Source organism: Rhamphochromis sp. 'chilingali', assembly GCF_963969265.1.
Source record: "Rhamphochromis sp. 'chilingali' genome assembly, chromosome: 11".
NCBI lineage: Eukaryota > Metazoa > Chordata > Actinopteri > Cichliformes > Cichlidae > Rhamphochromis > Rhamphochromis sp. 'chilingali'.
The window spans coordinates 9,982,033-10,008,559 of NC_137938.1; the positions used below are offsets into that span (position 1 = coordinate 9,982,033).

The following is a 26,527-nucleotide window of genomic DNA, read 5'->3' on the forward strand; positions in this document are numbered from 1 at the left end:
CCGCTCTATCACCTGAGGCATACTGCTGCAACGTGCTACGGTTATGAGCCGAGTTATGCCATGTCGCAAGTTTTGTGAGGTGCTTTTTTTGATATTTAATGGATCGGATTACATTTTTTATTTCTCTCCGATATCCGATCCAGTAATTTACGTCAGTATCGGACCGATACCGATACGTAATATCGGATCAGTCCATCGCTACTCTCCAGTGACATGCGGTGAGGCTGTGGGCTCTTGCTGAATGAAGCTAGGACAGCCACTGATGTTTCTTCATTAGTGACAGTTTTCTTGCGTCCACATTTTAGCAAATCCAACTCTGAACCAGTTTCACGAAACTTAGCAAGCAGTTTGCTAACTGTAGCATGGGAGATGGGTGGTCTCATAGGGTGTCTTGCATTGAAATCTGCTGCAATGACCCGGCTACTGCGTTCACCAGATATCAACACAATTTCGATCCGCTCGTCACGTGTTAACCTCTTCGACATGTCAATGGCTGTGAACAAAGAGAAACCTGTAAATAACTAATGAAAGAATAAAGTTACGTTGAAACCAAGCACACCACTGTTTTTCTTGTGACATTACCAATAAGTTTGATGTGTCACATGGCCCTCTTCCTATTGAAAAAACAAAAGTTGTATCCAAGATGGCCAACTTCTAAATGGCCACCATGGTCACCCCCCATCTTGAGGAGTTTGCCCCCTCACATATACTAATGTGCCACAAACAGGACTTTAATATCACCAACCATTCCCATTTTATTACAGTGTATCCATATAAATGGCCCACCCTGTACTTTTAAAAAGTATGGACCTGTGACTGCCTTGTGACTCTTTGGACTCACATTCTACACCTTGTAAACACAATTATCAATTTTTTCTCTTTTTGTGTGTATTTTTTCTGGGCAAACACAGTGATGTGCTGACTTCACACTGTAGGCTGGCTGCAAGAAAACAATTCTTGGACTATTGTAACCCCAAAGAGAAAGTTAATTCCTACAAATGGGATCCACAGGTTGACTTGGGCAATCTGTCTGGTAGCTTAAAAGACCGTCTATTTTTAGATGGTTCAGGGAGGGGAAGGCGGGGGGTCGATGAAGGGAGGGAGAACAAGAAAAAGTCCTGACAGATGTGACACTGCAGCAAATATTCATGAGACCACTCGTTTTATTTTTTTTTAGGAGCATGATGTGAAAAAACTGTGACCATGGACTTCCCTGGTTGAAACAAGTAATCTTCAGCCACATTGAAAAGTTAGGAGCTGAACTCTCACCCAGTGCCTTCCAGGCGAGTGGGAGAGAAAGGAGTAGAGTGGATGAAGAAGTGGAAGAGCTGGAGGAGGGGGAGTGAGGCTCTTCTCCTGTGGCTCTAAGAGCATTAACTGTAGTGCGTTCTGCTGGTGACAGGGCTGTCAGGGTCAGATGACTGCTCAGCCTGATTAGACCAGCTCATAGCAGATCCTAAGCCCAACACACACTGCACCTTTATACCAAGGTGGATCTACGAGCTGGCACATTCAGTACGTCGCAGTTGAGGAGGCCAGAAGGGACACGAGGTGGATAGTTTAGTGTTATAGTGGGGCAGAGCTAAAGGTTATCAAGGAAACATTTAACCTTCTGCTGCTGCTCCTTCCTGCTTGACTACCAGGACCAAAGACTGAAAGAGGTGTTGTTTTACTGTAACAAGAAGGCAGAAGAACTGGTGTTTAGCCAGTGTTTGGAGATGACGCTGAAAAGCTAAGCGGTAAGAACTAAAGCACTCTGCATTTGTTTTGTTGCTATATAAATAGGATAATTATATAGTGTTTCCCAATGCTGTCACAAAGCCAGAAGTGCAACACCCTGCATTCTGGATACGTGATGCAGAGAATTATAGAAAATCTCCATAAACATTTTTATCCGTGCTATATTGCTGCCACAGACGGTGAGAGAGAGTAAAGCAGAAGGGTACTGTTGTTCCTACAAAAATCTGATGTGTCATAGAATCACACACTAGTACAGATGGAGCTAAAAATACAGCTGCAGGTATTTAGAGTCTACAGGGGTTTACTATAACAGGCAGTCAGCTGGCTGTATGTCAGCACTCAAACTGTTGTAGAACTGCTGCTGCTGCTTCTGCAGGACTTTGGTGTAACTGCCAGTCAGAGCCCTGTGGATTTCCCCTGTTCAGCAGACAAGCTGTCCTCTGAGGTAAGAGGGAAGTTAAGCTTCCAGAAAATAAGTAAAAACGTAGTTATTTAGCACAACTTCTTTTTCTGAGTGATTTGAGTGATTGAATCTGATGCTCTTATCAGCTAACTGGAAGTCAGTAAACGAATGTGTAATCTAATCTGTTTAAAGACCACTACTATCCGTTTCATTCAGCTTTACATTTCAGACCTTGTGAAGAAGTAGCCATAAGGTGGCTCTAAAATAATACTGAGATCCATTTTAGCCTCTCTGTGTCCTGATCCACCATGTGACAGTGAAACAGCTAGGCAGCCAGTCTGGAGACATGCCTATTTTTACAAACCAAACTACACTCTAAGGTAAAAGTGCCAATTGGCTTTAAGGTTTAACTGGAATTACTTCTGTCTGTTTCTGTATGTTACCCTCATATGAAATCATTCTACTTCAGATGTTTGCTAAAATTGTGAACAGTTGACCTTTTAGTTAAGTTTAGATGCCTTAAAACAGGTTTCTGTGTACTCACAGAGTGTCTGTGACAGTGCCAGCTATGCTGATTTGCAAATTAGCTTTTATCCTGTGTCTCCGTTGCAACTTTGGTGCCCTCGGGTCGCACAAGGCTTCAAGTGAAATGAATGTTCACTTTTAACCAGCTCAGTGGAAAATAAGCGACCTCTATCCCGATTAGCGGTGACACAGGATAAAATCCTAAATATAGATTGTCAACAACTTGGAACTGACTACCCTCTTCTGGAAGAGTGAGTGTGTAAGTCTGTGAGTGATTATGTGTGTGTGTGTGTGTGTCTGCGTGTGTTGTCAGTGCAGAGGCCAAAAGGTGACCAGAGATTACCTCTGGACCTTCCTTTGTTGTTTATTTGATTGCCTTGTTTGAGTGGTAGGTAGAATTATTTGGAAAGCTAAAAGTATGCTGCATTTTTATGAGAAATATTATTAAGATGATTCAGTGCTTTGTTTTGAATCATACATTAAGAAGAGCCTAACACAACTTATATCTGTACTTTAGAGAAACCGCATTATAACTAACAAGCAGTGTTCATCCTAAATGCTTTCATAACTCTGTATGTGCTGAACTGCTGAACAGAGCCTTTTTTCCTGAAAATATATTAAACTGATATGCATGTGGGGTTAAGGTTCAGAATAAATCAAAGCAAGTTACTTCAGATTCTCCACAGTTTCACAAAATATTTTTATCTTGTCTTTTTTTGTGCCGAGCCACAACAAAAAACACCTAGGCTAGATTAATCAGAGCATCACTTTATATGAGAATTTCTGCTCATTTTTTCTTCAAAGCTAACTTAATTTTGTTGATATTGTACAAATGTCATTATCATCATCAAACAATATCATATGGGTTATATTGAATGTCTATGTTGGTATGTCTTCTTAAATAAAGTTGAATTATATGTTTCTTGAAAGTATTAGTGTCGTTGAACATGTAATTGAGTTGTGATCTTAGTATATGGCAACCTTGATCTTGTTGTTAATTTAACATTAACGAATTAAGTTTTTACAGGGACTAGTAGTAACTAGTAACTACTCCCACATTTTTCATTCATTTTCATTCTAATGCCCCACGATTATCTTTAGTGTTTCTTATATCTTAATAAATACACACCCTGTGTATTTAATTGGTGTGTCTGTTCTTAATGTGTCATCCACTAACTAATCAAAAGGTGTTTTATCCCCTCTGTCTAATAGAAGGTCTGTATTATCATACTGTATGAGTAAGAATATTTATAATATGTGTGAATGCTTATATGTGTCTTTTAGATCCAGTGTAATTGGGTGTAACTGTGATGCACATGTAATAAAATAGTTTGATTAGTGTATATATGGCAGCATAATATAACTGGGTTATATGGAACTGCAAAAAACTGAATATGTGCTAAATTACTAAAAGGACCACGATCATTTCAGTGGAAGCTGACTTTTAATATATTTTGTATTTCAGAATTGCTGGTTGATGGAGTTTGTGAGGCGAAGTGGTGACTACTGCCACGCCCAACACATTTAAACCCCATCTGGGATAATGCTGCACCATGTAGTCCTAGGGTTATGAACCCTACAAGACCACTGGCCTTTGACCTCTGAACCTGTCAGCTCATGGGGTAACAAGCGGAGCCTTGACACTGAAAGCTAACAGGAGAAAGACGGAAAGAGAGCGTGACTAAAACTGAGTGTGGTCAAAGAAATAAAAACACAGAGAAAGTCGACACACTGTAACCTTCTGGACTATAGCAGACTGTTAACTGATGGGATAACAATCAAGACTATAGGACGTCAGACCTGGGAAAATATCTGAAAATAGGAGTTCTGGCTCACCTGGAGATCAAATATAAACTGAAGACATAGCTGCTAAACGCAACAGCTGGAGCTAAAGGTGAGGAGTCAATGACCTAAATCTAGTAATGCATCAACACTTTCTTAATATTTCATGACATTTCATTGGTTGTATGATTCAGTAGAAATTTCTTTAAGGCAGTCAGTATGAGATTAAATGATTTGCCTTTCTTGGAGAGTAGGTTTTACTAACAATGATGCTTTTAACTTCTAGGTCTTACATGGAAAAAATGACTTCTCTGTTTTCAGTGTTATTGAATTTCACCTAAGATCAAAGTCACATATTTCCTTCTCTTGCTCAAAGTGCTACTTTACACATCAACAATGTTTTGGTGTCTTAGTCTAAGTTGCCGTATTTTGTTGCTGACACTTACCTGATACTCCTGGAAGAAAATGAAGAAGAAATTTGAAAAAAAAAATGAGAAAGAAATGTCACTTTCCAGAACTCACTCACTAGCTTCTGAGAAAAAGAAAGAAAAAGTCTCCAAACCCTGCTGTGAACAGTTACATGCATTAACTATTTTTCACTGTTTTCAGGAAGTGTTAGGTAAGCATACATTATGGTACAGCTAAAAACTCAGGAAGCCATTTCACTTCCTGTTAATCCTATTAACCATCAGTCAGAGGCAGCAGAGAATACTTGCGAGCTAAGGCTCTGTCAGTTGGAATGAATGGAGCTAAACTGCTTAAATGACTCTACACCAGCTTCTAGTATTAGTATTCACGGATTAAAATTCTCTTATTGGGTTATTTTACTCATTTCCTTTCATTATACTTACCAGAAAGCGAATGCTGCCGGTATAAAGCTGGAATTCTGATAATGCATGCTGATTGGTCAATTAACAAGAGTTTATAGTCTGCTGATGGCACTAGTTTCCAAATGACAGACATTAGAAACATAGTTAAGCTTAAGATGTGATGGTTGATGTTGAGTGCTGCTAGAAATTCTTTGCAGCTTGTCAAATGTGTGAAATCAAATGTCATAAAATGCCTTATGGTGTTGGGACCTCCCTTAATATTTTTAAGTATTAAGTATTGTAATTGTAATTGTAATAAGTATTTTATTACATTTACAATCCAACGCAATCTAAAAATGGAAGTATATCTATTGATTTTGCTATTGCAGTTCTGCTCAGTGTTAATAACTCTTTTTATAAACTACCAGTGATGAGAGGAGATGTTACAATCACTATTTAATCAACATTTTCAAACAGCTGTGAAGAAAATGTGCATGTTTTGCAAAGTTTTGAAGACCTTTAGCTTAGTACAAAGTGGTATTTTACTTGTAATTTAATTACTTCATCTCCAGTTTTTCAGTTTTCTTTCCTGTTCATGAGGGAAGTCCAGTTTTGAGCTTGACCAAGTGCATTAAAATGAGGTTCAGCATCTGGGGTGGAAATGCAAAGGAGAGACCCATTAACCGCAAATGCATCCGAGAGCTCTGGAATATCTTTGCCTTTCTTCTCACAAAGCTCTTAATTTTTCTCTCAGGTCCCATGCAGTACTCTTCAGCACTTTACCCAGGCTGAGCTACCCAGCAGCTGTGTGGTAGCCTATGTCACCATATTCAGCTTCATGCTCCTGCAGAAGTACAACAAACTGTCTTTGATTCAGTCCTCTTGCCCCAATGAAGTTAGCTATTTTAGCTACATCAACAATGTGGTTAATTTTCAGCGCTGAGTTTACACTGCCAATTTGTGTCATTTAAGCCCCGGCCTATCCAGACATACAGTTACCTGTGTGAATAAATCATTCTCTATCGTAGTCCCTCTGCGAGAAATCACAAAGCTGGTCTTGACTGCTCCATCCCTGGATGTGTAAAGCTTGGTTGCTTTTGCACCTTTACTAGCAAAGCATCTAGTGTCTGTCTTCGTTCTGCATCAGTCAATTTCCTGTGTTTTTCTGCATGTTTAGGCTCATAATGACAATTTAAATTGTTATCCTTCAACCCAGCAATCTGCTAACCACAAACTAAGAACACAACTTTATCTCTGATTTTAGTAAATAAATACTTTTTTCTTTTTCCGCCCCAAACACACATCTCATAAATGTTTGCTCTGTGAAGTTTCATTCACATACACACACATATGTACAAATGTAAATAAAGAAACAAACAAAAAATGTAGCAATCACCTTTCAAATAGAAGCAACAAAACTGTAATGTGATTTCCAATAAAATAATTTTTTTTAAATGGGAGAAAATGAATGACGTATACCTATTTATATCTTAATTCTAATTTCCCATTGACCACATGGGGTGGATCGGGGAAACCAAAGGGCCCAGGTCTGCATTAATAATACATTCTACTGATCACATTATGACAGACCTACAACATGGACTAAAGCTGCATAGGGTCCTATTCTTTCTGGATTACCTTGTGGGAAACCCCAGTGAAACCCAAAGTTGAGCTTTAGTATTTTGAAAGTCTTTATTACAGTTCAGCCATTAATATTTACATCTTATCATACTATTACTGGTGTTTTTTCTTGCTTTTACTAGCAAGAAAAAGCACATAACACATAACATTACATAACCAGTCATTTCTTGGCATTTTTTATCCATATTCTACAAAAACAAAATGTGAAAAAGATGACTTCTGGTTTTTACAGGGGTTACACACGCAACAATTCTTCACACTGGTCAACATGAATCGCCCAGCTCCAGTCGAACTGTGCCACAAGAACATGAGATTTCTTATTACACACAACCCAACAGATGGCACACTCAGCTCCTTCATAGAGGTGAGAAATATATGTGAGTATGTGTGTCCTGCAAGGGTAGACAATATTATAATGACAAGCGTAATAAAATTAGGATATTACCTGCATGCTTGTTTCCCTCTGTGATGTCAGCTTGTGTATTGTGACTTCAAAAAAAGTTTTTTCCTCACTTTACCACTTCCAGGACTTGAAGCGATATGGTGCCACAACAGTGGTCCGAGTTTGTGATGTCACTTATGACAAAACACGGCTTGAGAAAGATGGCATTACAGTGGTGGTAAGTTCAGAAACACACACCTTTAATATGAATATTTACTCATTCTATGATCAAATACAGTACACCAGACAGCACCTGTTTGGACTCTCTTTTAGGACTGGCCATTTGATGATGGAGCCCCGCCACCCAGTAAGCTGGTCGATGATTGGTTGAATCTGCTAAAGAAGACATTTCAGGAGGATCCAGGAAGCTGTGTGGCTGTTCACTGTGTGGCTGGATTAGGGAGGTAGGAGACATTTAAAGTAAAAATTTAATTTAAAAATACAGAGGAAGACAGGTGTGTGTGCACACATATAAGTTAGCATCACTGGACAATAACTCATATGTTTGATTTGGAGTGCTTATACTAAAAACTATGACTTAAAGATTTGCCAAGAAACAGATAAGCAGAATTGATTGGACATGTATAGCCTAAAACATGGATTGTGTTGTATTTATACGTGCACACAGGGCTCCTGTGCTTGTTGCTTTGGCTCTGATAGAAAGTGGGATGAAATATGAGGATGCTATTCAACTCATCAGACAGTAAGTATATCCTGTGTCATATTGAGGATAGTTTTTCTTTCCTTTTTTTTCACTTAATGAAACTATTTCAGAAACCAGAGTGGTCTTATATACTCTATATCAGGGGTGTCAAACATGAGGATGGGACCAGAATCGCAAGTAGTGCATCAGGCCCACTACACGGATTTAAAAAAATGTGAAGAAGGGCGTCAATTCTGGAATCTTTTTACTCTATTTTCAGAAGTTTTACAGCTTTTGTTTTTGACAAAGACCCCCCCCCCCATTCTGCTACAGTAAATTACTACATACCAAACTTAGAAAGTCTGCTTTGATGATGGACTTTATCATCTTTTAACTCCTGGTTTGAGAACTAATATGCGGAAATGATTTTGCTCTGTGATTTGTTTTACTGCATCATGGGAGGGTTAACTGTTTTGAGGGCTGAAATTGACCACAGAAGGCAAAACATTTTCTGTTCCGTGCTGTAAAAATGCTTTTATTGCTATAAGTTGGGCATTTTAACACGGGAGCCTATGCTGATTGAAAGTAGCTATAGAAAACAAGAACTGGTAGGATTAAGTACACTTTTTCTATCATAACCTAGAGAGGAACACAATGAGAAATGCAACACAAAAAGGTGACAGAAAAAGACTATTATACTTGAAAGTACAGCGTGCAGTGGAAGATAAAAGGTGTCTGTGAGCTCTCTGTATTTAATGAACCTCTAAAAGCTTTTAAAAGTTCACAGCATTGTGTTTGTGTTTCAGGAAGCGTCGTGGAGCCATCAACAGCAAACAGCTAACCTACCTGGAGAAATATCGATCTAAGCATAGGCTCCGTTTCAAAGACTCCCGCAAACACAAGAACAAATGCTGCATCGTATGAACACATGCACCATGCACACACACACGCAGGCACACACACAGAGACATTTCTCAGGAATTCAGCAGTACAAGGCTTCAGTCATTGTCACAAATACTAAAAACAGAGGCGTCAGTGCCCATGTTGAATCTTAAAAAGTTTTTCTTCTTTGTTTCCCTTTCTTTTCTTTTAATATGTTTTTTTTTATTTTTGCTTATTTGCTGTAAACAAACAGCTGCAGGATGGATAAAGGACAGGAAATCATTTTAAAAAGTGTTATAGAGGATTGTTTTTACAATATAATTCTGCAGGGAATTTAGCTATGAGGTGCATGAGCCACATTCAAATGTTCAACCGAACAAGTCCTGAAACTTATACAGATGTGGGGTGAAACTTTGATTCTGTTGTCCCTGGTGACTGGTTTTCAGCACCTTAAGTCTGACCTGACTTTAATGAATGTTTAACACTATCAGGATATAAAATTATAAACAGTTAAATTTGTGTTTCTCTTATTTTTTCTTTCTTTTTGGGCTTAAAAACCCTTAAAAACATGTTTTTAACAATTTGGAGAGACTAAAATTTTACACTCCAACAAATCAGGTTTAATCCAAGGGTAATCTTAGCCTGAGGTATTAGTCTCATCCTAGCGCAAATGTTGCTGTGCATTATTAAATTATCCAGTCTAGTTTAAAGTTTTATTATTTTCATATGTATTGGTGTGGAGTTTATTTCAGTTGTATTTTACCTGAATGATGCATGTAAACAATCACTTTGAAAAAATCATTTAAAAATCTGTTTTTGATGATGATGATAACAGAGCATGCACTTTTTATGCAAAAAGTAGAGTCCTTATGACAGTCTCTTTTATTGTAAAAGCATCTTCAACCTGAATTGATATACATACATTAAAATGCATGAAAAACTAAATGGACAATGAAATAGGCAGAGGGTGTAAAACTGAAGTTAGGAGAAGGGAAAATGTTAATAGGATCTAGCAACCCTTTGATTTACAATCTTTACCTGAAAGCATTTTAAAGCAAATGGCAAATATTTTCTTGTTCACATGACGTGTGTGCATATTTGTTTGCTTGTGTGCGTGTGTGGGTGTGGGTATATGGGGCGGCCTCTATACATTGTTTACTACTGGGGCAGGCCTGAGCTGACACTTTTTTATGTAAAAAAACAAACAAAAAAACAAGCTGTAAATGATAGTCTGTAAATTTTTTGCATTGTTTAATAAATGTTATGCCATTATCTTTGTATGTAGTGCGTGGTGTTTGTTGTCAGTGTTTGATTACATCATGTAATAATTCAAAGATTCGCTCTTCCTGGCAATTTAGCTGTTGCTAATAAACGAAATATATTGCAGACAAATTCAAAACACCAGAAACATTTTTGTCAAATATTCCTTAAATTCCTGAAATTATTAATTAGTCTGCACTTTTGATCTACTTTGACTATGAGTGCGTTAATGAGTCCTAAATAGTAAAAACAACCACCTTTAATTGCTATGAGCTCTTTATGATTGACTTAACTCTCACTTAGAGCTTCTTCTATTCTTACATATTATTATGTTCAGTGTCTCTTTATATAATATCCATACCTGTAAACAACATGATGGCTTACTAGGGATATGTTGTGAAACACGTTTTTTTCTTTGACAAATATTTTAAAAGAAGAAAATGAAGAAATAAGGAAACCTAAGTATATTTACTGTTTTTGTACAATGACACATTTCTGACTATATTTGTATAAGTATATGATAAATAGCACAGAATCTGTAACACGTTCGTTTTTTTTTTAATCTCTAGTCTTTTCGAGGCCCGAATGTGCAAGCGAACAGCCAGGGGCGCTTTTTGGTCGCTTCTATCGCGTTCGGTGTGTATGCACCGAACGCCTAAACGCGCTGCTTTGCGCTGCAGTGCGGTCCTCCTGCCACAGAGGGCGATGTCTGTTACAGTGCTGCAGCTCCAGCAAACTTCCGCTGGCCTGAAGGATTTGTGCCGCAGATTCGACAGAAATGTGTGTCTTTATTCAGTAAAAAATAGACTCTAAATCACGATTTAGTGAATAAATTTATTCGCATATAGGTTCTGGCCTGTATATAAATTAGTATTACTTCGCTCGTTGGTCGCAGAGGGAAATGGATGGACAAAAAGCAGGTAAGAAATTTGGCTAGCTTCAACTCGAATATGTTTTTCGGGTCTTCATGTTAACTCGGGCCAAATCAAAATAAACAGACGTGCATGGTTAAAAAAAAGGGCACCGTTTCATTTGGCGTTTTTTAATGTTATGCTCAAACTATGGACACTATACAGAAAGAAAAGTACAAATAAGCTACAAACCGTAACCTGTTACGTTAACACACAGTGTCACCTGACTCCACGGTCAATGTAGTTCCCACACTTAAATCAGCATTAAATGACAAATTATACACGTGTACTTTACTATAGCAATAATTATCATAGAAGTTAACAATGTCTGGTTAGACGATCTGGTTAGTTTGGGAGTGGCTTTTAAGCTATTGTTCCTGTAATAATATGTTTCATTTGAGGTGGATTGGGAGTTGAGATAAAACCGATTACTTGTTTGTTATTAATCTTTTTACATTTTCCAGCAGATTACAAACATGCAGTATATAACACGGTAAAATTAGCCAATATCCACCCCACAGTTTCTCATATTGCCGCAAAATGTATCTTCTCTGTGCTACAAATATTAGTTGATTAACGCATAAACCTCTACGGTACAAGAAAAAAAAAAAACCACGACGAGATCAACTTATTTAACAAAAGGCTCTGGATATGCCACCTTTTCTCTCTGTGTCCCCAGCTGGTTCTGTGTTTATGTGTCGCCTGTGCAACGTCTTTTCTCCAAGTCGCTCCCAGCTACTTGCACATTGCTCCCAGCTGCACCCTCAGCAGGAGCCTCTAGATGACATCATTATTGCGCTGCAGCCTCTTGTGGCAGATCCTGTGGAGAAGCTGGCAGGTCAGAGCACCACCACATCACCACTATTACTATCACAAAAAAAGACCTTACTCAGGTCTGTAAATGTTTTGGCTACACAGACAATGATTGCAGAATAATGTCTTTGTTGATGCTGTTCTCTTAGGTGGATGTGTTGCAAGAAATGAAAAAAAAAAAAACAGTGCTGCCTTTTTTTAACTGTTCTGTTGGATTATTGGCCCACAGAGACCCCGGTGAAGCGAAAACGAGGAAGACCAAAGGGCTCTACGAAGAAGATACGCACAGATTTGACAGAGGGCACGGCCATTTCCAGCCATTCTCCAGAGAATAACTCCAGAGAAGAAAAGAGAAAAAAGGAGGAAATTCAACAATTTAGTTCAGCAGAAGGTGGTATTGTTGCCTTATACAGTGTAAATCAATCTTTTGTTACCTGGTAGTACTGGTCTGCAGACTGCTAACTGATTATATTAGTTGGATAGCTGGTTCTTGTTTTGTATTCCTGATTAGTAATGTAGCTTTGCTGTTACTAATCTGTGGTACATATGTTTTTGTAATAATGTTTTTTTAGCACAAAAAAATGATGGGATATCAGGCCTGGAATGTAGACACTGCCATCGCTCATTCAGCAACAGGCGTCAAATCCTTAAACACATCTGCCTAAGAGAAGAGGATGAAGATGCAGATGAGGAGGAAAATGGTGAGGAATCAAAGGGCACAAATGTGAAATAATTTATCAGCAGGAAAGTCAATGCCTGCCGCAGATGATTTCAAAGAACAGTTAGTTGGAGAGCATGCTAGAAATGTTGCTTGAAGACTGTTAAATCTTTTCACACACACACTGAAGATGTTAAAGTAGATCTAGTTACTGTACCTAACATTTGAAGTTTATCAATTTAATACACACAATAATTTTCAGGGAGCATCTCTGGTACAGCAGAAGGTGAGGGAACGGAAAATGTGGATCCCGGAGGAGTTGATCCAAACCAGAATAAACACAACCAGACACAATCAGGACTTGATCGAGAAAGCAGTAAGATCATGAATATGGTTTCTTAAAATTAATCATTATTGGAAGAATAATGATCTGATCTATCTTTTGTTCTCTGTTTATAGAAGGGGGAAACTCTAGATCCTTAAAAACCAACCACAGTTGCATCTCCAAGGAAGGAGGCCAAGCAACAGGAAACAAAAAATCTGTTATCAGTGTTGTTCTGACAGAATATGAAACACTTCCAGGTTGGCATTAAAGCGGTATTTAAGCCTGCTTTTACTTTCTGGCTAAAAATGCAGTTTTATGAATAACTATAATACTTCACTTTTAATTCAAAAGGTGTTTTTAAAATGGTTCCTGTAGAGGAAGGTTCAGCAGAAGCAGAATCTGGTTCTATCAAACCTCAATCTCAACCTCAGGTAAGTGCTGAAATGCTGTGGAACAGCAAAGAGTCAGTTCACACAGATTTTAACCCCTTAAAGCCTGAACCATGGAATTGCCCAAATCAGTTTCTTAAATGGAGTGTTTATCGAACCTTCTGACAAATAAAAAAATAAAATATAGTAATTTGCATATATTAATTTTAATTTGTATCATGTTTGCCACATCCAGCTATTTTTGTAATTTATTCCTAAAAAATGTAACGTGCAATTTATTTTGTTTATCTGGGGGTAAAACTATTACACTGATTATGTTTCTAGGAGTCCTAAAAACTTATGTATTAAATACATTACATTTGGCTTTAAAGGGTTAAAATATGTTTTTTTTTATGTACAACAAAGTCTTCTAACAAAGTTACACAGTTTAATTTACACATGGTTTGAGACCTCTTCCTTTTGTAACCATGTTAGCCACGTGGTGTTTTGATTTTATGTTGCTCATAAAACTCGAAATTACACAGAAGTAAAATTCAATTCTGTCCTTTAGAAACACAGGATTGTGCACAGTGTTTACATTATACTTACTTTCTGCTGACATCTCTATAACCTGTTAACAGTGTTTTTGTTGCAGTGAAGAAAGTTTTAGTAGTTCAGCTGAATTTGAACTCGTGATTCTGTCCTAAAAAAGATACCGTGTTTGTTGTCCAAAAGTATTTTGTGACATTATTATATTGATCTTTCTGGACATTCAGCACTCTGCAGTCGTCCAGAATGAGTCACATGATGTTGCAAGTGAAGCCATCACAGATAACCCTCAAACAGACCAGGAGCCAAGGTAATTAATAAATTATTAAACCAGAAGATTTCTTGTAAGTAATTAGAAGTCAGTGTAATTGATTTTAGGTGAAATAGTTGGTTTGTGAACATTAACAATCTTTTACAAGATTTTTAAGTTTCTGGTTGTCGCTGTGTGACCTGTCAATGTTTTGTTTTGTTTTCTATTCCTAGTTCTAATCCTACCACAACAACAACGACAAACAGCAGGGGCTTCCAGGAATGTTCTATCAAACAAGATGCTTCCAAGTACTTTTTGAATATTTTATTATTTGTAGTTGTATTTTCACTCAAATGTTGTTTCTTCATATGTGCATCATGTGAAAAAATAAGCGCACCCTTACTGCCTTTACAGAAATTAAGAAAGTAAGTAGCATCCAGGTGCTGCTAATCAAATTCACTTGACTGTTCCAGAGCAGCTGAGAATAGTTTTAAGGCCAATTCCAAACAATTTGTCCATCATTCTACAGAGAGAAAGATTATTTACAAGTATACAAGACAGTTATTAATCTAAGCAGGAGTGGGCGTCCCACTAAATTATCCTAGTATTAGACCACTACATATAATACCTTGCAGGCCTCAGTTAGCATGTATAGTATTAAAGTTCATGAAAGAACTTAAAAAAATGGAAGCATGGATTAGGTTACATCTTTTGTAATAAAGTCCTTAGGACAGACAAAACCAGATGCAACATATTATCAACACACACACAGCTCATAGCATGGTGGTGGCACTATGATGATTAGAGCTTCTTTACAGCTGCATGACTTTGCAGTCATTGAGTGGACTCCTCTGTATACCAGAGTATTGTAGAGGCCATCTGCCCAAAAGCTAAAATGTGCAACAGATTAATGATCCCAAGCACAACAGCAAATCTATAACAGAATGGCTGAAAAAAAAGAATCAAGGTGTTGTAATGGCCCAGTCAAAGTCCAGACATCATCAGCCCGACTAAAATGCTTTGACCGGATCTTAAAAGCACTGTGCATAAATGAATGCCCGCAAAACCTCAATAAACTAAAGTAACGCTGTAAAGAAAAAGAGGGCAGAATTCCTTTACAGTGATGTGAGAGACTGTTAAAGTCCTACAGAAAACCTACTTCAAAAATTACTTCAAGTTATTGCAGCTAATGCTAACTACAAAATGCTGGCTCATGGGGTGCACTTAATTTTTCACACGGCAGTATAGACACGACTGTATGTGGATTTTATTTTACACAGTTTTTAGATTTGGGGCTACAGCGTAGCTAAAAGCTTCTTCTTATGTAATATGACAGAGGTTAGGTCCACCCTGTTTCACCATGATATCAACAGGAGTGAAACTGATCAGCTATGAGAAATGTAATATTGTCACCTGCTGTCTTACAGTTTGCCTCAGAGCCACCTGAAAATTTTTGCCTGTGAGTTCTGTAACAAAATCTTTAAGTTCAGACACTCACTGGTTGCTCACCTGAGGACACACACCCAAGAAAAACCGTTTCAGTGTCTGCACTGTGACTACGCATCGGCCATCAAAGGTAAATTAGTCTATAGATTTCAGGATGGCTGCGTAAATGAATACAAAGTTGAAGTTGATCGTGTTTATAGCATTAACTGGAAAAGGAAGAGTTGCACTACTTACTAGATTTGTCCTTTAAAGCAAACCTGAATGTTCACCTGAGGAAGCACACTGGAGAGAAGTTCAGCTGTCAGCACTGTCCTTTCACCTGCCTCAGCCCAGGACACCTCAAGGTGCTGGCATACTGCTCTCAGTAGTCATATTGTTACATGCTGAGTATTATTAGCATTAACACACAGGCTTCAAGATATTAAAGTTCTCTTTTGACCGTGTTAGATATACTGAATATATTTTCAGTGTGAAGCTGCATGGTTTGTAATTTGTGTCTCTGTGGATGCAGGTCCATATAGAGCGTGTCCATATGAAGGTGAAGCAGCACTGCGGCTTCTGTGAGAAAAAGTACTCTGATGTCAAGAACCTGCTGAAACACATGGAGAAACGACATAATCTAAAAGATCCCACTGTTTACCAGAGCTACCAACAACTGAGGTTTGTCCTGCTGAAGAGGTTTTCAAACTGTGAGGTGCTCCTCCAGGGAGGTGGTGCGTGAAGTGTTGAATGGGGTTTATAGCCAAAGACAGAGGGAAGAGTTCCTGATGCAACAATACGTTAATGTAGCTCATTGTAGATACACTATATTGCAAACGTATTTGCTAGAGGGACATCCCGTTCTTAATCCACAGAGTTTAACATGATGTCGGCCCACCCTTTGCTGGTATAACAGCTTCAACTCTTCTCTGAATGTTTTCCACAAGGTTTAGGAGTGTTTATGGGAATTTTTGACCAGAAGGCCTGGCTCGCAGTCTCCACTCTAATTCATCCCAAAGGTGTTCTATCAGGTTGATGTCAGGACTCCATTCAAGTGCTTTCACATCAAACGTGATCTTCATAGATCTTTCTTTGTAAAAGCTTGATTTTATACGCCTGTTGCCATGGAAGTGATTGGCACAGCTGAATTCAATGATTTGGATGGGTGAAGGAATACTGTGGGCAATATACAGGGAGTGCAGAATTATTAGGCAAGTTGTATTTTTGAAGAATAATTTTATTATTGAACAACAACCATGTTCTCAATGAACCCAAAAAACTCATTAATATCAAAGCTGAATGTTTTTGGAAGTAGTTTTTAGTTTGTTTTTAGTTTTAGCTATTTTAGGGGGGTATCTGTGTGTGCAGGTGACTATTACTGTGCATAATTATTAAGCAACTTAACAAAAAACAAATATATAAACAAATATATATAAACAAATATATATATATATATATATATATATATATATTGATATATATATATATATCAATTATTTATTTTTACCAGTGAAACCAATATAACATCTTCACATTCACAAATATACATCTCTGACATTCAAAAACAAAACAAATACAAATCAGCGACCAATATAGCCACCTTTCTTTGCAAGGACACTCAAAAGCCTGCCATCCATGGATTCTGTCAGTGTTTTGATCTGTTCACCATCAACATTGCGTGCAGCAGCAACCACAGCCTCCCAGACACTGTTCAGAGAGGTGTACTGTTTTCCCTCCTTGTAAATCTCACATTTGATGATGGACCACAGGTTCTCAATGGGGTTCAGATCAGGTGAACAAGGTGGCCATGTCATTAGTTTTTCTTCTTTTATACCCTTTCTTGCCAGCCACGCTGTGGAGTACTTGGACGCGTGTGATGGAGCATTGTCCTGCATGAAAATCATGTTTTTCTTGAAGGATGCAGACTTCTTCCTGTACCACTGCTTGAAGAAGGTGTCTTCCAGAACTGGCAGTAGGACTGGGAGTTCAGCTTGACTCCATCCTCAACCCGAAAAGGCCCCACAAGCTCATCTTTGATCATACCAGCCCAAACCAGTACTCCACCTCCACCTTGCTGGCGTCTGAGTCGGACTGGAGCTCTCTGCCCTTTACCAATCCAGCCACGGGCCCATCCATCTGGCCCATCAAGACTCACTCTCATTTCATCAGTCCATAAAACCTTAGAAAAATCAGTCGTGAGATATTTCTTGGCCCAGTCTTGATGTTTCAGCTTGTGTGTCTTGTTCAGTGGTGGTCGTCTTTCAGCCTTTCTTACCTTGGCCATGTCTCTGAGTATTGCACACCTTGTGCTTTTGGGCACTCCAGTGATGTTGCAGCTCTGAAATATGGCCAAACTGGTGGCAAGTGGCATCTTGGCAGCTGCACGCTTGACTTTTCTCAGTTCATGGGCAGTTATTTTGCGCCTTGGTTTTTCCACACGTTTCTTGCGACCCTGTTGACTATTTTGAATGAAACGCTTGATTGTTCGATGATCACGCTTCAGAAGCTTTGCAATTTTGAGACTGCTGCATCCCTCTGCAAGATATCTCACTATTTTTGACTTTTCTGAGCCTGTCAAGTCCTTCTTTTGAGCCATTTTGCCAAAGGAAAGGACGTTGCCTAATAATTATGCACACCTGATATAGGGTGTTGATGTCATTAGACCACACCCCTTCTCATTACAGAGATGCACATCACCTAATATGCTTAATTGGTAGTAGGCTTTCGAGCCTATACAGCTTGGAGTAAGACAACATGCATGGAGAGGATGATGTGGACAGAATACTCATTTGCCTAATAATTCTGCACTCCCTGTAGTGTTGTTTTTTTTGTTTTTTTTTTTGTTTTTTTTTTACTAATTTGGCTTGTAATTAATTGCAAATGATCTTTGCGAGTTACAACACATGCATTTTTTTTTAAATTTGGGTGAAAAGGGGGAAAATTACTTAATTTTGTCACTGTCAGATTTGGAAACTGATCTTTGCTGATATCTCTGACTGTTTCCTGTGACCCTGCCTTTGTAATCTGTTCCGTTTGTCTATATAATCCAGGTTAAAAACTCGCCAGGGCCTCAGACAGCTCCTTTACCACTGTCACATATGTAACCGACGCTTCAAAAACCACCTAGAGCGAGAGCGCCACATGTTAGTCCATGGGCCTAAGCGTCCCTACGCTTGCCTGCTCTGTGACCATGCCGTGACCAAGATGGTTGCCCTCTCTGCTCATGTCAGGAAGCACCTCTTCCTGTACGTGTGCTCCGTGTGTAACGAGAAGTTTGTCAGCTCACAGAGGCTGAAGAGTCACTTGACAGAGTGTCACCCAGGACTAGATCAAGAGCAGACCTTCACTGACTCCATCAACAGCAGCTACTATTTGGCTCAGCCTGGAGGAGACATGCTGGGGAGTGAGGCGAGCATGGACACACAGGAGTGCCGGATACCACAGGAGAGAGAAGAAGACAGAATACGAGAAGAGGACGGACAACATGGCACAGGGGGGAAGGAATGGGAAGATGTGGAAAGAGAACAGCTGAGAGAAGAGAGAGAGCAAGAGAATGAAGAAGAACAGGCTAATAAAAATCCCGCTGAAAGTTTAGAGGCAGTGCCGCTGATAGATGGAGAGATGGGAAAGGAAGTAGGAATAGAAGAGAGAGAAGCACAGCCAACCTTTAAAGACGGACAAGAAGAAGCAGCAGCAGAGAAGATGTCACACATTAACACGCCAGACTCATGCAGCTCTGCAGCTGAAAGACTCAAAGAGGACTCGCACACCTTGTTATCACAAGAGAACATTCAAAGTCCACACTTAGAGGCTGGGACTCAAAAAAATGGACACGCACCTGCTGAGAACACACGCACATCATCTTCATCATCATCATCACGAACTATAACCCCGTCTGATGCCAGCGCATGCACACATTTGTCTGCAGGTCCAGACAACAGCCAGGCTGCACAATCAGAGGAGGTAAATGCAAAATTATAATATGATTTAATTCCTAATGAAAATATTTCTTCTTTAGATGTTACCTCGTTTATGTTTTATATTTACACAAACGAGGAAGCACCTCCACATTAGCTGTATTATTCTTTAAGATCACAAACCAATATTACCAAGAGAAAAAAACACATTTTGTATTTTTTTTTTTTTTTTAAATGGTGAAAACAAGTGTAGTTTTACTGGGATTAGATTCCTTAATCTGGTCGTATCCTTCTTCCTATTTGTATGACTTTAAATATGTAGATAGTCCTGCTTAATTTGCCAATGCAGAGATTCAGTTTGAAGTAGCGTCCTCTGCATGAGTGCTGAGCAATAACTATTTTATAGTGTGTTTAGTTCTCACGATAAATCATCTCCGATAAATCACTCATGGTAAGAAGACAAGCATTTTTATCCAGTCTTATACTGAGGTTGCATTTGTCCATTTCTGCTGGTAGGTTTCAGAGGGTTCCCATCACAGTGCATTCGAGCAGGTGTTTTCATCCCTTCAGAAGACTCAGCTCAATATGGAGACTTTCCAGCGGCTTAGGAAAATTTATGGAGAACTAGAATGTCAATACTGCGGTAAGACAAATAAAAAAACAAAACTCTTTGAGTAGATTGGATTTGCTTTGTCCTGCTTTTTTTAATATTCACTTAACTGTAATTTACTGTTAAATACTGTGTGCAGCTCCTAATCACAGTTTTGTGCCGCACAGGTAAACTGTTCTGGTACAGAGTCCACTATAACAGCCATGTGCGCACACACACCAAGGAGCACCTGCATTACTGCTCAAAGTGCAGCTACTCTTCCATCACCAAAAGCTCTTTAAAGCGACACCAGATCCAGAAGCACAGTGGCTTGCTGCTGACTTGTTCGAATCCTGACTGCAAATACAGCACGCCTGACAAATACAAACTTCAAGCACATATGAGAACACACAAAGAGCAGGTAACTAGCCTGAGCAGACCAGTTCCTAGTGATAGGTTCTTAATATGTGGTGCTGTTGAATTTATACACTGAGGCTTAAACAACTAAAAATGATTGCTCCTTCAGCCTTTCCTTGTGTCTTCTCTTCAATTACAGGGGAGGAGTGAGACGTGTCCTGTCTGCCATCGTAATTATCCAGAGCACAGACTAAAGCACCACATTAAAACGTCACACCCTGGTAAAGAACACACAAGCATTGCTGTGTCACTACAAAAAACTATATAACTCATTCTTGTTTGTTTTTATTTTAAAGCAGATTCAGATCTGTCTTTTTAAAACTGCCAGTATTACCTTTTGCTCCTGCCTCACTAAATCCAAATTATATTATTATATAATTATATATATTATATTATTATTATAACTTTTTATTGGGCACGTATTGTGAGCACAGTCAGTCAGGTAATTTTATATAAAAATAATGTTGCTTTCATAAATACACAGTGTAGAATGGTCTTCCAGCAAACTGATGTGATTTCATAAACTTAATTTTAATCTATTAAAAATACACGCGGAACTGATTTGTGGAAGCTGCCATGTTGGCCCACCATCTTGAAGTGGCTGAGATGGACTGGCGATGTTCCACCTACTTGAGTTTTATGTGTCTGGCTAGAGACTGTCCACAGACTGTCCACAGACTGTCCACAGACTGTCCACATACGTAGTACGGCAAAGATGGAGGAGAAGAGCTCGTAGGCATTTCTGTCCCATGGTGGCAAATTTTAAGTAGTGCCTCCACCATCAGACTCAGGATATGTAGGATGATGCTTCTGTTTAATCATCCGAGAACCCGTCCCCTTCACCAAAAAGTAAAACAACTCAACTGGGATCTGGATAAAAACCTCATCCTCCCCTTCCGCACGTTAAGCCACATTTTACAAACTCAATTCAGAGCTCTAACACACAAAATATCCCTAAACACGCTTATTTATTCCAGATATTAATTGTTATCAGCAGATTAAACATGTGGCCGCCCCGTCTCCAGAGAGCTTTCAAAACGAGCCAACTAAACAACAACAACAACAGCTAAGCTATGCGTCATAAACTAAGTTATGCCAGCTAATGTTAGGCTCGAGTCTCTTAAAAATCACACTTTCCCTCTGATAAATAGTTTGATTATACTGAACAAGAACTTTTTCACTAAGTGTCCGAGTCCAACAATGTTAGATCCACTTCCAAGAAACTTTCCCTGATGCTGCTTAACAGCAACAATTGACTGCAATCTGCTGACATCTACTGGTTAGATTTTACACCCCGGACCTTTAAATGATCAAAGTGTTGCAGTTGCTTTCAGCCAAAGCTGTCGCACAAGGCTAAAATAAATAAATAGCAAAGCTAGTTTCTGTTGCTAACTTTCACAATATTTTGATGCCCATTAGAAATTTGCCATCTTGTACATTTACTGCATGTTTCTTTGTTTGCATGGATGTTTTGGACAGACACTCTTCCTATACAAGGTAAAGGACTGATGGTGCAGCGTGCAGAGAAGTGCCCTTACTGTGACTCCTACTTCCTAAAGAACAGCAGTGACTTTCAGCAGCATATCTGGGCCCATCAAGGTCTGATAACACTCTGCTCTTTAAAGCTGCCGACACGCACACAGCACAAGTCCTCAGCACATGTGGGCGAGCACCTCTGCACAGAGTTTTACTGTATCATTATTTTTGAAAGCTGAGTTACCATCTGTCCCTCTTCCTCCTGGCCGTCGTCCAGAAGAATGAAGCAGACTGCAAATACACATGCAGATGTTGTTGAGGGAAATTGGCCCATTAGTCAAGTTACTCTTAAAATGATGAAAACAAAAACAAGCAAAATTGTCCATGTGTGATGCTGGCAAAAGAAACACTTTAATGGCTATTTTTCTTTTGCACTGGTCTCTGCAGCAGGACTTTTTGTTCTGCAGATGTTTTTTTTAAAGGTGAATGAGATTGCTAAAATTACTTTAAGACTGAAGAATATGTCCCTGCTCGGCTGAAGCTGCTTAATATATACAGCCTGTTCATATCTGCTGTAGAGTACAACATTTTGTCTTGAGGAAGCAAATTGCTGTACTCGCTTGATTTGATAAGTTTTTTTTCACCTCGTCAGTTTATAAAACAACAATTTTCAAAAAAGTTTATCTGGCTTTATTTTCTTTTTCTTTCTATTCTAATACTTGGCTGACTCTAATCCAGATCACCGATGGCTGCACCTTTTCAACAGTCACTCGTAAATACAATTGGCACCAAGTATCCATAAAATATCCACTTTAGTCGCGTATCTCTTAAAAGTTCAGGAGTAAAAACATTTTCCTGCTGAGATTTGCTGTTTATGGCTTAAATATAATTTGATTGCATTTGGAAACGAAGATTTCCATGTTCAAAATGTCTATTTATTTTTTGCTTAATAATTTAATTTAATTGCTTAATAATCTTTTCTGCTGGCAGCTTGTTAAGTGTGTGTTTGTATGTTGTTGTCTGTGTGGGTAGGTTTGAAGCCATACGTCTGCAACGTGTGTGACTATGCAGGTCGCAGTAAAAGCAACCTGAAGACTCACATGAACCGACATAATACGGAGAGACGTCACCTCTGTGATCTGTGTGGGAAAAAGTTCAAATCTAAAGTCACGCTGAAAAGCCACAGACTGAGCCACACAGATGAAGGTATGCACTTTGTTAAAATTACATTATGTATTTCTTTAATATTATAATTTAAAATTAATGATAACTTTGCGTATGTCACAAATGCTCTTAATGACCAGTGATGATAAATGTCACAGTGTTTACTTTGCGTCTGTCCAGGGAAGCGGTTTCAATGTTCAGAGTGCGACTTCACCTCGGTCTCTAAACCTTCCTTACTCAGACACATGGAGCAGCACGCTAAATTTAAGGTCAGATTACATCTAACCTTACCATCCTCAGTTTTATTATTATTTATCTTTTAACAGAATATAAATAGAGCGACAAACCATCAGGGTCCGTGATTCCATCTCAAATCAACACGGGCCTTTTATGATACAAAGTTTCAACACCTATAATGATTACTGTGAGATTTTAGCATCATTTATCAAATATCAAAGAAGAAAATATATACTAATAAAAAAAGAGTAGAATAAAGAAATACAGATGACTGAAAATAGTGTAGCAGCCGTAATCCTTACACCAAACTCCTTGAACCACAAAACTTTCATGCAAATCTCAAACGGTCGAGCAGAAAATGTTCTAAAAGTTGGTTGATTTCAAATGAAATGACCCATCAGCATTCTGTATTTAAAAAAAACTTGCTTTAGATATGCTGCAAAATTTTACCCAACAAGAGAAAACTAGAATTAAACAGCAGCACTAACATGTGTTTGTCTCTGTAGCCGTTTCGTTGTGCTCACTGTCACTACTCCTGCAACATTGCTGGCGCTCTGAAGCGGCACTACAATGTGAAGCACCCGGATCAGAGATACGAGAATGCCGGACCCGGATTGCCAAACCCTGACGCCCTGAAACAGCAAGGTCCTAACTCTGCTCTCCCTCCACTATGTCCAGGCACCTTGATTATTATTAATTAATATATAATTTCACTGCAGCTAGACATTTGTAAAACATTTGAATACAGCGTTGACATTTGTTTTCTCTTGGCAAGCTCTGGTTACTACATTGTCTGACCTCTGTCGTAGCTGTAATTGTTGTCTGACTTAGAGTATGTAGGGTTTCAAACAAAGTGTAATATAGCTCTTTGTGTGTGCTTATGTTTAGGAGGTATGAAGTGTCCCGAATGTGAATTTGTTTATGGCACAAAGTGGGAGCTGAACCGTCACCTGAAGAGCAAACACAGTCTGAAAGTGGTAGAAGGCCCTTGGGAGGTAAACAAATACACAAGATACAATGATAATAAAATAAAGCTAGCTGGGTGTGAACGCTGAAGTGTGTGGACTGGTAGCCTAGAAAGGGTATTCTGTTTATCCGGATGTAGAGTTTACTGTAGAGAAACGGGGCCCGGCGAGCTACTGTAGCTCTTCTGTGTTGTGCCATCTGCTTGATCCAGAAGAGAAGACTAACTGCTCCATTAGTAAGACTCTTTGGTTATTGTTTTGGTATCAGGAATATTGGAACAGATCATTTTCTCTAAAAATCACGTCTCTGTGGCTTTCAAACCCAAAAACATACTACGCCAAAGAACTGGTCTACCCCAAGGATTGGGTCCCCCGGCACAAAGAGAGTAATGTAGTGCAGGTAGTGAAGTACCTGGAGGATTGCTGTGAATTATACATTGGGGAAAACAAACAGCCTCTGGCTAAGAGCTGCTACTTTCACCCAATTTATGCTTCAGCAGGAAATCTACTACGTAACTTGATCTGACACTGAAGAGATTACTTAAATGAATGAGAAAACATTTCTCCCACATCCAGATGAACAGGATTTCTATACATGAATGATTGAGCATGCATCCAAACATAGAATGAAATTTTATCACTTATTTACCGCTGTCCTGTTTGGCTAAATAAAGAAGGTAAACATTGTATCCACACCATGTCATCCATACCATGTTAGCACCTTAGTATCCCATAGCTGTAGAATGTTACCATTGGGTTTATTTGTAGTAACTAGAAACTAACTTAATATAATCTCTTCCTTGTGTATGAATACGTAGGTGGGAGAGGAAGTAGAGGCGCAGTATGTGTCTGTGGAGGATGAACAGCACCTGTCAGAGGCAGCATTAGCAACCCTGCAGGACAACGGTAAAACCTTCAAGAAGCAGCAACAGCTTCAGGATAACTGAAGCTGTTTTATGTGCTTATAATGTGCGTTTACCTATGTCCTATATAACACTGAATTCATTTAGTGCCTTTTCTGTTCAGTTAACATCCAGCAGATCACTGAGCTCAGTTCAGAGACTCAGGATGCTGTCACCTCCATGGTCGCCATGGCTCCAGGCACTGTAGCTGTTGTACAGCAGGTGAGCGACAAAACATCACCATGTAAGGAGGTGAGATTTTACAAAATGGCAAAAAGTTTATGTTGAGCTGTCTCTGAAGTTGCAGGTGGCCGACGAGCAGGAAGTCGGTAACTGCAGCAACCAGCTGATGGTGGTAAACACAGAGGGGGCCCTAAATGGTGACCAGGTGATGGTGTTAGAGGAGGGACACAGCCTGGAGGCACTGACAGTCCTTACTCAGGGAGACGACACACACCACTATATTGTCTACGTACAGGAACACACTGTAGAAATCAACTAGTGTTTTGCTACCATTTTACCATAATGTACCAATAAACAGTAAAATATGGATTTAGCAACATTTTCAACACTTAGTTACATATATTTTTCAGACAGTAATGAAATTAAGTGCAATACGCCTGTGATAATGTGGTATATTTTGTACTAACAAAGTATATTTTAATAAAATCTCTTCCCTTGAATGTGCTTGCTTCATTTCATCAAATTTAATGACAGGCTCATAACATGGTGCAATATACTGTATTAGAAATACCACAAAGCAGACTTCCCAGTAAACACCAGGTAAGAAGAAGGTGGAAGTTAAAACCACAGATACCATTCTAAAATGAAAATAGTACCATGCAAACTGATTCATGTGTAATTTATTCGCACATTTATTTGTCGCTGAACCGCATTAAATATTATTAATTTACCTAGAACGGCTCTAATACAAATGATGTAGTTCCGTCTCAGTCCAATAGATGGCGGTGAAGAGCCTTTTGAGTGCTAACAGTGCATGTTAGTTTGCGCAGAAGAAGATGAACTGGTGGGAAATTTGACGCGAGTGTTTTTCTATTAACCGAAAGAGCCCAATAAACAAACAGCAATCCTATATTTACTAATATTTACTGGAGATGGACCGGTATGTTTTAGTTATATCTTTTTGCCGAACTGATGACAAGTCGCCGGATGGTTTTAAATGTAAGTTTTCATTTAACTTGGAAACATGTAATACTTCCTCTGCCAGTACCTTAAAAGTGTGCAGACTTAGCCCGTGTTAGCTTTGTAACTGTAAACTTCGTCTGGCTGAGCTCTTAATATCGTCCTGACTTTGTTAACCTTTGTTCGTATACGTTTGTGTTTCACATTTTGTTTGTAATCACGATGGTTATCCGGTCAAAGAATTTGAAGAGTGAACTATGCTAGCAGCTTTTAACAAATTTGCTACTTGTT

General features: G+C 38.9%; 3 protein-coding genes across 9 annotated transcripts in view; all 3 read left to right on the forward strand.

The window, feature by feature from the left end:
- The first annotated feature begins 1,258 nt into the window (after nt 1–1,258).
- Nucleotides 1,259–10,159, forward strand: LOC308404991 (protein tyrosine phosphatase type IVA 3). Of its 5 annotated transcripts, none has more exons than XM_080895354.1 (9): nt 1,259–1,739; nt 2,117–2,185; nt 2,360–2,523; nt 4,134–4,562; nt 7,133–7,264; nt 7,428–7,520; nt 7,616–7,746; nt 7,971–8,045; nt 8,792–10,159. In XM_080895354.1, the coding sequence occupies exons 5-9, from the start codon at nt 7,169–7,171 to the stop codon at nt 8,907–8,909; spliced, it is 513 nt and encodes a 170-aa protein (XP_080751480.1). In that variant the 5' UTR covers nt 1,259–1,739; nt 2,117–2,185; nt 2,360–2,523; nt 4,134–4,562; nt 7,133–7,168; the 3' UTR covers nt 8,910–10,159. The 5 variants fall into 5 exon arrangements, with proteins under 5 accessions (XP_080751480.1, XP_080751478.1, XP_080751479.1 ...); XM_080895352.1 differs by having other exon boundaries at nt 2,373–2,523; XM_080895353.1 differs by lacking the exon at nt 2,360–2,523.
- Nucleotides 10,160–10,839: 680 nt separating this feature from the next.
- On the forward strand, nt 10,840–25,776 carry zfat (zinc finger and AT hook domain containing). 3 transcript variants are annotated; one of them, XM_080895395.1, is made up of 24 exons: nt 10,840–11,047; nt 11,718–11,876; nt 12,081–12,242; nt 12,424–12,552; nt 12,772–12,885; nt 12,969–13,091; nt 13,186–13,265; nt 13,979–14,061; nt 14,235–14,309; nt 15,429–15,577; nt 15,700–15,791; nt 15,959–16,107; nt 18,477–19,389; nt 19,860–19,986; nt 20,121–20,353; nt 20,489–20,570; nt 21,829–21,948; nt 22,858–23,031; nt 23,170–23,258; nt 23,733–23,871; nt 24,115–24,221; nt 25,010–25,097; nt 25,218–25,315; nt 25,401–25,776. In XM_080895395.1, the coding sequence occupies exons 1-24, from the start codon at nt 11,029–11,031 to the stop codon at nt 25,593–25,595; spliced, it is 3,699 nt and encodes a 1,232-aa protein (XP_080751521.1). In that variant the 5' UTR covers nt 10,840–11,028; the 3' UTR covers nt 25,596–25,776. The 3 variants fall into 3 exon arrangements, with proteins under 3 accessions (XP_080751521.1, XP_080751522.1, XP_080751520.1); XM_080895396.1 differs by having other exon boundaries at nt 13,210–13,265; nt 25,395–25,776; XM_080895394.1 differs by having other exon boundaries at nt 10,841–11,047; nt 25,395–25,776.
- Nucleotides 25,777–26,107: 331 nt separating this feature from the next.
- Nucleotides 26,108–26,527, forward strand: part of mtbp (MDM2 binding protein) — a 45,481-nt gene continuing 45,061 nt past the window's right edge. Inside the window, exon 1 of the mRNA XM_080896977.1 lies at nt 26,108–26,275. Coding sequence (XP_080753103.1) covers nt 26,209–26,275 — 67 coding nt within the window. The 5' untranslated portion in view covers nt 26,108–26,208. The remainder of the gene's footprint in view (nt 26,276–26,527) is intronic.